Here is an 11173-nt window from a genome sequence, read left to right on the forward strand (position 1 = left end):
CGCGGGTCCGCTTGTGCCCCTGGAGCCCGTTGGCGAGTTTGGCCTCCCCCGCTACATTGGTGGGTTTTGGGTTCAGTCGCTGTTGGTGTCTGGGCTTGATTTCTTAGCGTTATAGCGTTACATCCCATAGTGGGATGAGCTTTCAGCTTCAGCATCGGTCCCTTCTGCATTTGTGGGGGCTAACTGTCGATTTCCCTAGCATTCTCTCTCTTGTGCCTTTCTATTTCCACTACCGTGTGTTTTTTGCTTTCAGAGTCTCCTGATGCTGATGGACAGCCCCCTGAATCGGGCTGGGCTCCTGCAGGTTTATATCCACACCAAGAAGAATGTTCTCATTGAAGTCAATCCCCAGACCAGAATCCCAAGAACTTTTGATCGATTCTGTGGACTTATGGGTAAGCAATTCAAACCCTACACCAGCTATGGAATAGAAGCTGGTCAGGACTGGGGGAACTTTGGGAAAAGTCAAAAACTGGCACTGAATTTAAAATGTGAAGGTGAGAAAAGAGCATGGAAGTGAAAGCATCTTCCAGCTGTGTGCTCCCTAGCACAGTGGGGACTGCCTGCAGAAGGCTGTGCTGTCAGCAAAATAAGGATTTTCAGACTGTGATGGGAACTCTAAAGGGAGACTTTTTGTGTAGCTCAGCTCAGGCACAGCATGGGATTCATCCAGCAAATCACCACGCAGCTTAAGTGATTTTTTTCTTGTTTTCCCTTTGCCAGTTCAGTTGCTGCATAAGCTCAGTGTTAGAGCCGCTGATGGGCCTCAGAAACTGCTGAAGGTAAATACTCTGTAACTGTTCACAGCTGATGTTGCAACATTCTAACGGCAATGCAGGAGGGATTTTTTAGAGGGGAGGTGGTTTTTTTTTGGTTGTGGATGTGGTTGCTATTCTCTCCTGTCCTATCCTTGCTGGGGGTGCTGGCTTCAGGGGGGCTCTCCCACGTGCTACCTGGCTAGGAGCTGCTGCTGCAGGAAGGAAACCCCAAACACACCTGTCCTTGCAGCTGAGGGATCTGTTTCCTCACCCGAGCCTGACTGCCACGCCTGGACATTGACACGTGTTGGGTACAGCTTTCAAAAAGGCAGAGAGAGGTGGAAATGAAGATATAATTAACTTGAACATCTTCTGCAGTCACAGAGGGCAAGACTGGATTAACCACAGGGACAAAGGATTTATCATGATATCGGATTCCTTGGATGAAAAACTACCCTTGTTGCTGGAAATGCCAGAAAAGCAGCAGCCTGAGGAAGCTGATGGTGATGTCACCTTGGCAGAGAAGGCTTGGCCCCAGCCAGTGCATCAGCAGGCAGGTCAGCAAGACTCCCAGAAGCAAAGAAGAACTAATCATGACTTAAATGTATTTTGTAACTTTCTTGTGGAAAATTCAGACTCCCCAAAGGAGAGTGGTTTTAAATCCCAGCAGCAGCCTGCTTGCCAGCCAAGATGAAACAGAGCTGCCTAAAGGGGACTCTAGGTCCTCCATGCCATCCCTCTGTGCCTGTTTCAAGAGCATCTTCCAGGTACACACTGAGACTGGCACACATCTGGACACATCTGCTGGGGTTCATTCTGTCCCTGTGCCTGGGGATCCTGACCCTGCTGCCCAATGTGTCCTTCATGGCTTCTTTGCAGGAGAAGGTGGTGTTTGGGATGCTCTTCTGGGAGCAGTGCTGTGCCTGGCTATTCAGCTTCTCCTGGCTATTCTGTATTGCCTACTGTCACTTGGAGAAGGTCTTGTGGACTTTTTTGATTTTTGAATTACTGAGGAATTGCACTGCTGCTCATGGGGAGCTCTGCTACTCATTCTACTGCTCCCCACAGCCAAGACTCATCTACCTCTACATCACCTGTATACTGGGCACATCTCAACCATCTGGGATTGGTTTTGCTCAAGGACCTGGGTGTACTTGGTGGGTAATCTGGGGGACAGGGAAACAGGGTGTGTACCCCAAGGGGATCTGATTTTTGGGCAAGGGCAGTCTGTGATGTCGAACTGCGTACACAGTGTTGGTTGTGGAATAACAGCACCACCAAGGACAATGAGGGTGGACTGCTCCAGATGCACCAGTCATGAGCTGCAGCCTGCAACCAGCTGATGAATTTTCTGTTTGTCTGTTGCTTTTAGCAAACAATGCATCTAGCTATGTGTCAGGATCTGTTGCCTCTACACCCCTATTAATTTTCTGCTTTCTGTAGGTGATTAAAAACCCAGTGACTGACCATCTGCCCGTGGGCTGTATGAAGATTGGCACCTCTTTTGCAGCATCACAGGTGTCAGATCTGCGTGAGCTGGTTCCTGCAGCAGAGCCAGTTGTCATCGTGGTGGGAGCTTTTGCCCACAGCTCGGTAAGTGTGTATATCCCTTACCTGGGGCTGTGAAAAGGTTTCAGTCTTGTTCTGAGTATGGAGGTTTTATCTGCTCTTTTTTGGCTTGGTTTCACCTCCACCCAGCCCCCCATTTTCCCCTGTATGCTTATCAGAAAAAAGGCCCACAACTGCAACACTTGCGACTGTTGTCCTTCCCAAGTGAACTGGCAGTTTCCCTGCTGAGGAAAAACTGTGCCTCTGTAGTTGTTAGTGTTGGAAGGGATCTCTGGAGATCAACCCCCTGCCAAGGCAGGGTCACCTGGAGCAGGTGACAGAGGAACATGTCCAGGTGTATTTTGAATCCCTCCAGAGAGGGAGACTCCACAACCTCCCTGGGCAGCCTGTTCAGTGCTCTGCCACCCTCAGTGTAAAGAAGTTCTTCCTCCTGTCTTGGTGAAACTTCTTGTGTTTTAGTTTGTGGCCACTGCTCCTTGCCCTGTCACTGAGCACCAGAGGAAGGAGTCTGGCACAATCCTCTAGGCACCCATCATTGAGATATTTATGTGCTTTAACGAGATCCCTCTCAGTCTTCCCTTCCCTAGACAAAACAGGCCCTCCAGTCTCTCCTCATAAAAGATGGTTCCATGTCTCAATAATCTGTCCAGCCTCTGCTGAGCCTTCTCCAGTGGTTCCTTGTCTTTCTTGTACTAATGGAGATGGGGCTCAGTGAAAGCTTTTTGCAACTTGGTAATTTTTTTTTTGTTCTGTTTCCCCCCCTCTTCTCCCAGGTCAATGTTGACTATACAGAAAAGATGGTCTCCATCAGCAACTATCCCCTTTCTGCTGCCCTGACGTGTGCTAAAATTACTACTGCCTTTGAGGAAGTGTGGGGAATTGTATGAGCTTCTGCTGCTACTGCTGTCATGATGGACTTGTATACAGTGACTTCACATTCTGGAAGGGCTCTTTGACTTGGGTGTGGACTTGGTGCAGCTTTGGGCTCCTGGAAAACACTTCAACTTCGTCCTTGTAGCTTCTGAAGCAATGAGACTTTAAATGGACTGCCCCACTGACCCTTTTTCCTCCTATTAAAGGTACCTTTTTTGAGTAAAAAGCACTCGTGAATTTTACTTTCTCATTTTTCATATGTGGGCAGGCTGGATCCCCTTACAGCAGGGACTTGGCCCGAATTTGTCACATAGAAGTGGAATTCTTAGCTGTGCCCTGCTCACCCTGGTGTCACTCGGTCCTGTAGAATCGCCTTGCTCGGCGGCATGTGACAGTTCACACTCCCACACTGAGGCACCCAAGAGGAAAGGAGCTGAAGCTGATGTTAAAAAGACCAGGAGCAATTTTTATCTTAGATGACAAACGTAGAAAAGTCAGAAGGTGGCTCCAATCCAATGCAGCACCTGCCGTGAGTGTGGTACAATCATCTGGTGTCAGCGGAGAGACGAGCGCCGGCCGCGGGCGGCAAAGATAAGGCAACGGACAGAAGGTGGAGGGGTTCAAGGAGGCTTGCTCATCCCCTCCTTTCGGGTCTCTGACCCTGTGCTTTCTCCTTCCCCCTCCTTGCGTTGAAAAATAGTCATACTTCAACACAGCAAACTTGGCAGGTGATGCTTTGCTTCCGGAGTGTCAAATCAACTCCTACGAATGCACAGGTGGTACAATCTGAAAAACAGAGGTGCCCTATATTTGCTTCGGTTGATTCCATGTTTGCCTTTCACCTTGGGCTGCAGCATTGCTGCCCCACTTTACCTCTTGGTCTCTACCTCATACAGCCTCACCTTTTGGCTGTTATTCTGCTCTTTTTAGCTTTTCTTTCCGTGGCACGATTAATCTGCGAATGTAAGGCAACACCAGCAGTAAGGTGAAGAACAACACATGGCCAAAGAAATAAATAGACCTGTACACCTGTAAAGAGAAAGGCAGGGTTGGGGATCAGCAACCATCTTTGAGCCAAGAACACAGGGGAGGGGATGGAGGGAACAGGGTTGACCATGTGGGGTCGTCTGTTTGTGGCTTTTAAATACCTTCATCCATTTGTCCCAGGTGAAAAGGCAGAATGGCACCAGGGAGTAACCCATGAACATCCAGTGGTTAGTCTGCTGCAGCACGTAGAAGATGGGCCGCAAGACAGTGATGGAGGCCAAAGTGCTTAGGGCAGGACTATCCCGAACAAGGTTCATGGCCTAATTTAGAGAGAGAAACCAGAATTCTCAACAGTTGGATGTCCTGTGGCTGTATATGCAGGCTCTGGGGCTAAAGTTCTCTATCCAGCTGTGTAAAATGTGTTTTAGTGGGCAGCTAGTCTAAAAAAGCAGCTAAATGCCCTGTCCTGGCCAAAGTTTTAATTAAGAAAATACATTTTAATAAGGAATATTGTTCCTGCAGTACTAGGAGATTTAACAGAGGCATTCAGCTCATGTGTTTGTCCTCCAGTCTTTCCAGCTGCCAAGCACTTCAGCCGCCCTCTGCTCATATGCCAAGCTTTCCAGTTCTCTCCCTGTCAGCTTCTGCAATATATTTATGGTTTGCCCACGCAGAAGGCAGCAAGCTACTAAACTCTTGAGAACAAAACCCTGCCATGCTTGAAAACCAATTCCAAAGTGAGCAGCTATTTTTCATATTTAACGCAAGTAAAGCCTTCAGTGTGGCACTTTCCAGACCCAGGGGCAGAGGCTAACACAGCTTCCCCCCCTTTCTGGTAAGTCAGACAAAGCTCACCTGTCTTTCCACGATGACTATCAGCAGCTCCATCTGAAAGCACACCAGGTAGCCAGAGTGCAGCCCATGCCAGATGGCCAGGAAGAACAGGGCCAGTGCCTGTGACAGCAGTTTGTTGCCCAGGAACTTCAGGCGCTTGAAGATGTAGCTAGAGCAGAAAAGAAACAAAGTGCTTGCAGGTTATCCTCTGCCCTCCCCTGCTGTGTCAGGGATGAAGGGCCCAGGGGACCCAATGCCTTTGCACACCCCGTGGTGGCAGGAACAGCATGACCAGGGCAAAACCTACATCCAAACAATCTTAAAGAAATTCCAGCTATAAGGGGGAGAATTTGGCTGTGGGTCCCAGCAAGTGCTGAACCAAAACCCATCTGAGTTTGGAGTGGGGAGCACCAAGAGCCATGATGCAGGAAGCAGCTGTCAGAGCAGCTCTCTGGCTGGCTGAGCAGGCAGGCAGCCCCAAGGGCTTGCTGTAGTCCCATTCTAGTCTCTGCTGCCATCAGCTGCTTGCCTTTATTAATGAACTGCCTTTCCAGGTGAATTATGAGATCTCTCTAACCCAGTACCCCAATAACCTGTTTCTAAGGGCACAGCAGCAAAACATGGGAAAAGGTGCACAAACTGAAAACTGGCAGATTCTTCCTCTAGTGCTCCCATTTAGCCTAAGGTCTTGGTTCTGCTGGCAGAACAGAATCGACACATTATAGAAGGAGAATTGTGTCCTGCTCACCGGGCCACCCAAGCATTGGTGTTGATGTTGAAAGAAGCAATGGTCCCTGTGAACAAAGGTGTTGTCTCATACAGCCAGACCTTCATGTTGGCACAGGCATTCCACAAAGGCTTTCCATTCTGGTCTTTGCCATTGTACCCCAGACCAACAAGGATGCAGACACCTTCCTATGAGAAAATGCACAAGAAAGATAAGATGAAAATATTGCCCTATTTTTGCTGGAGAAGCAGAGCTGAGGAAATGCTGACTCTCACTGTGTTGAAAGCATCACTACAGATGGAACAAATGGATTAAAAACTGCCTTTTAGTTAGCTAGCTTTTGCTAACTTAAAGCAAGCAGAACTGACCCGCACTGATCTCCAGATATTTGGATTTCTTCCATTTAGTGCTAAGTCCAAGAGGCTTGGACCTTTATTCATTTGTCTTTTGCTTCTGGAACGACATCTAGACTCACCGTAACAAGCCAGCAAGTTACGTATTTGTAGAGTATAATTTTGCCCCAGATCAATATGTAACCACAACGGAACCAGAAAGGCTTCTCCTGCAGAGAGAAGAGTGAAACAGAGTAAAAATAAAACCTGGAGTTGAGTGGCCATTATGACACATGGTATTTCATCACCATCTTTTGTTTTAATCTGTGTTAAGACATACAGGCTGGGCTGCCAGGCTTATGCAAACTTACACATCATTCTCTTTGGTAATATTTGGCTGTATTGAAATAGGTAGAGTTTGGGAAGACTCTGGGATTAGCATAATCAAAATGCTTGCTGATAATCTGCCAGTAGGAATTACTTGTTAGGAGCTTTCCAAGAACGTCAAAGATTACGGTAAGCCTTACAAGTTACTATAGTGAAATTCTTTGCACATAATGGTTAAATGGAAAGTCATTAAAAGTCATAAAATACGTATGTTAGGTATGAAAACAGTAGCATTTAAGATCAATTATCTCTTTGTAAAAGTTTTCATTTGTTTTAGTTCTGTTTAACAGATTCCTGTTCTGCATCAGGTGGAATCATCAGGACAGGCAGTAAAGCCAAATTAGCTGTAGAAAATCTTATCACTAGTTGCTGACTTATTTTTAAATTGAGGCAAAAATAAAAAAAAAAGAAATAAAAAAATAATTCTACTCTTGTAGATGTAGTGCCCACCAGAGAAGTGGAATTCTTCCACACTCCACAAAGCCAAGTGAATACATACCATATAGTCATCTGAGGTGAGGTACTCATCAGAGATGTATGGGCTCGACAAGGTGTAGGTTACTAGAAACAAGAGACCCAGGCTCAGGCGCTTGAGAGCAGGCACAAAACTGAGAAAGAAAAATACCAAGGTCAAAGAAATGCCTTGGAAAGAGACCATCAAACTCATAGTTTTAAAAACAGAGGTGAAGAGTTGGAGGTGGGGGAGACAGCGACAGGGAGTCACCACATTCCACTGCAGCAGCTGCCTCCATTTGGAAGCTGGGATGCAAACATCGCCGAGTCTGTACTAAAGATGTCAAATGGTTGTTGATGTTCATGCCCTGCAACAATGCTGGGACATTAAGCAGAGTTATGAGTGACTTTTGAAAGACTGCCTTGTCTCATAAATCACTCCTGGCCCCAGTAGTTCTGTGTCCAGGTAAGAAGGCAGTCTGCTGCAGGGAATGTGGAGGAGTCGGCATTCTAGGATTGTAGGAAGGGGAGAAGCCAAGCAGCTTTGTATTACCTATTGGGTCTCTGGCCTGGAACGTCAGTCATCTCACCCCTTGCCAGTTTCTGATAGTCTGTCATGGAGAACTGAGGCCCAACCATGAAGGCACCATAGAAATAGGAGAATCCTGAGACCTCCAGCAAGGTAGGAACCCCCCGAACAGCAAATCGCCGCTGCTCAGGGGTCAGGAACTCCTGCACCAAAGGGAGTGGCATTAACATCATCCCAGGGGTTTCATCCTAGCTCTCCATGTTATGTCCTCACCCTGCCTCCTTACTGTTTCTGTTCTTGCTCCCCATGGACATGGAACTTTACACTTTGTACTTCATGTCCGTTCCTCTTCCCAGCCCTCTCTATGCCCACCCCCTCCAAACAGCAACAAGATCCAATGGTTGAGACCGGTTGCACAGGTCTCTATTCCCAAATAAGCTCCCAACGTGGAAGGGATCCACTGACATGCATCCCTGGCAGCAGAGTAGGCATAGTAGGAGCACTGCAGTACCTGACCTATTCCAGTCCCTGACTGCAATTTCATGTACACTCCCAAGACCTTATCGTGCTACAATCCCTACTTCTTGATGCCAAAATTGTTTTTAAATACTTGAAGCTTCAGCTCAGGAAGTTTCATATTGACCTCATTTTCCTGCAGTCAGCAGTGATTCCATGGATGCTACAGACTTGGTCAGGCCTCAGACAGGAGATGGGGAATGCAGGTACTTGGAGCAGGATTGAGGGACTGTAGCATGTGTAGTGCCCTCTCCCATACACTGTGCAACTTCTCTGTTTGTCTGAGCTAAAAACAGGGTCCTAACAAATGGTAAAGGGCAACCATTGACAAGGACATGGTAAGACTAATCAAAGGAAAGGAAGATGGGAACTGAGATCCAGTACTGATTGTCTGCAAGTTAAAGGTATGCTACCCACAAGACACAGAGCATCAGGGATTGGGAATCTAAAGCAACAGATTTGGGGGAAGGAGATGGTGGGGGATTTGGAAGGGTGCAGAGTAATATTCTGACATAACTGGAACAACTTCTGTCCATCTCTAATCACTACTGCCTCTGTTCCAAATTATTTTGTTCCAATCTAGAATTCAGTGCCCTCAAACACTCCCAGAGGCTCCCCTCTCAGCTGTGGCTTTTACCTAACAATGCAGCTTGCTAACTCACATCCTTTGAACTTGATTTCCTGATCTCTAGCTCACTGGGACAGCATGGAATGACGGAGAAATGGTGTCTAACTCACCGGATCTTTTCCTCCATCATAGTAATCAATGGCCAGACCTAGACATGAGAAACAGTGAAAACTTGAAGCCCTGGGATGGGCACAGCTTGCAAAGTGCAAGAAAGAGAAGAGAGGTGTCACTCACCAATCAACTTAAGTGTCAAGACACAATGTGGCATTGTCCACTTGATGTCATAATGCTCTGTGGCTGTGAAGTAATATCCAGCCATAAGGTATGTCTGAAAGAAACCATTGTTTGGGTTATTCAAACTAATTCCTCCAGCTGGTTTTGATCTGCCTCCACTTTTCCACCCACAGTTGCTACTGAAGTGCTAAACTGAACAGAGGCCTCCCTTCTACAAACCCAGGGAATAAAAAAAGAGGGTTTACCATCTGAAAGAGAAAGGTGGTGATGACGGCAGTGACTGTGCGACCCATTAGCCTCAGGATCAGGAACTGGATTAGGACACATATCAGGGAGTGAAAAAACTGCGTCCCTGTGGGCAGGAAAAACAAAGAGAGAGATGAGAAATAGAAATTACACATATAGATCCTCCCATATTGCAGCATGCCCTGGGACATGCAGCTCTCTCTTCCCAAACTCATCTTACCAAAATTGAAGTAAGCAATTGAGAGTCCTGTGAACACGTTGTAGAGGTGAACGAGGTAGGTCTCCTTCTGGAAGAGGAAATAGCGCTGGAACAAGGCAAAAGGATATCCTGAGAGAAAAAAAAAAAAAAGGAAGAGTTGTAAAGAAGTTTAGACAAGTATTTGTCATGAACCAAACTATAGCTTTTCTGAACAGGTACTTTACATCACACATTATCAACACAGGGCATGGTGTTAATTCCTGATACTGCATTTGCATCTTGGGACTCCCAGATGAATTACTCTGTATAGAAGAAAATACTTTAACAGGAACATAATTATAGCAAAACTGACATTGAAGTGCAAAAAAATTACAGGATTACATTTTCTGGCCTCATTCAATGTATGAGATGGATAATGCTGAAATACATGAATCACACTGTAGCCTGTGATTCATTTCCAAATTATGCGACAAACACAATGAACATGGCAAGAAGCTAGATTAAAAAAAAAAAGGAGGGGGAAGGGAAAAACTTTATGTTTAATACCATTACAACGTCCAAAAAACCTCAGTCCTACTCCCACCTCACTGAGTTCTTTCAGCTTTAATTTCAGATCTCCTCAGGTGACCTGCAGTAAGATACTCTTGCTTTTCTAACTCTGCAACTTTGGATTTGCATCTGATTTGTGAACTACTGGGTACACAAAGCTGTGCTAAAATCCACTGGTACTGCGTATGTGGTATTTTTGGAAAAAAAAATCAGTCAGAAGCATTTCATATGGTGCAGCTAAGAAAAGTGGAAGGGTTTTTTCCTTGCATTTTCTGCGAGGTAACTCCTAGTCTAAGTTAGGAATGCCTCCAGATTATTCATCTGTGGCACGAGTGAGAAGTAAATATTTGTGAAGCACTCTGGTAGTACAGTGAGAAGCGTCACACAGAACACCACAATTCAATTAAATTCTGTTGTCTAGGTGAGTTTCATGAAGCATGCAATAAACACTGCCACATAGCAGACCGTAAATATAATAAGTCTTAATGCACAGTGGCACAGGAAATGTTGCAATTAGCTTTTCTAAAGGCATGTGCACAAGGCGCTGAACTGGGATACAAGAAGCTGGGATACTTTAATTCTGGCATCTTGTAACTTTATTGCTGTACTTTGCAAGCCTGTGTGTTCTCTTATCCTGCTCAGAAAAAGGGGAGATTCATCACATACCACAATACTGGCATCCACACTAGTTATCATCCTGGCTGGGATCAGGAGCAGTGGATGGAGCTCTGCTACCTGCACTAATGGAGCAGCAGTAGCAGGAGGTGGTCATGTTTTATAGGGAGCAGTAATAAAAGGTGATGAAATGCACATTCTGCCGAGAAGTGTATGATGGATGGAAGGCTTCCAATAAGCAAGGCCAAGTCTAGTCACTACTGTGAGAGGAAATGAGAAACTCTGTCATGTTATTTAAATACATGTCTGGCAGCCTGGCAGTGCTCACAGGCTGGAGCCATTTTAAGGCCCTCTCCAACCCTACAAATCCCTTGGGAGGGAGCCCTGGAATTGGGGACTTCGGGGCTCTTTTCTAGATCCTGTTTGGCTCATGTTCTGCTGCATCCAGATGTGTACCTGCCGTCTCCTGAAATCGAGCTGCTGCTCCCCATTTCCTCAGCCTCCTGCCACCCCTCTTTTGGTTTTCCCTGCCTCCTTGTTGCTGTTCCTTCCTCCTTTTGTGTCCCACGCCGGTTTCCATGCACAGGCTGCTTTCTGGCCAACCCCACATACCACGGCTCTCTGCTCCCAGAGCCTGGCAACCTCCCTCCTGCACATCCAGCCTGCCCTCCCTTCCAAAACAGCAGCTCCAAACTCCCCTACAAAATGCTTTTCCCAGGCCATCCCTCTCCCTTCCC

At 46.5% G+C, this 11173-nt stretch overlaps 2 protein-coding genes across 2 annotated transcripts; one reads left to right on the forward strand and one right to left on the reverse strand.

Annotated features, from left to right (window-relative positions):
* The first annotated feature begins 46 nt into the window (after positions 1-46).
* Positions 47-3429, forward strand: EMG1 (EMG1 N1-specific pseudouridine methyltransferase). Its single transcript, XM_005420609.3, has 4 exons — positions 47-395; positions 724-782; positions 2202-2351; positions 3101-3429. The coding sequence occupies exons 1-4, from the start codon at positions 263-265 to the stop codon at positions 3212-3214; spliced, it is 456 nt and encodes a 151-aa protein (XP_005420666.1). The 5' UTR covers positions 47-262; the 3' UTR covers positions 3215-3429.
* Positions 3430-3645: 216 nt separating this feature from the next.
* Positions 3646-10593, reverse strand: LPCAT3 (lysophosphatidylcholine acyltransferase 3). The gene is made up of 13 exons (XM_005420682.3): positions 10557-10593; positions 9294-9401; positions 9073-9179; positions 8828-8921; positions 8704-8741; positions 7474-7652; positions 6967-7075; positions 6224-6310; positions 5770-5936; positions 5043-5190; positions 4349-4507; positions 4103-4229; positions 3646-3986 (listed from the first exon to the last, which is right to left on the reverse strand). Exons 1-12 carry the CDS (start codon positions 10591-10593, stop codon positions 4113-4115), a joined length of 1350 nt encoding a protein of 449 aa, XP_005420739.3. The 3' UTR covers positions 3646-3986; positions 4103-4112.
* Positions 10594-11173: the final 580 nt, after the last annotated feature.

Source organism: Geospiza fortis, unplaced genomic scaffold (genome assembly GCF_000277835.1).
Source record: "Geospiza fortis unplaced genomic scaffold, GeoFor_1.0 scaffold1, whole genome shotgun sequence".
NCBI lineage: Eukaryota > Metazoa > Chordata > Aves > Passeriformes > Thraupidae > Geospiza > Geospiza fortis.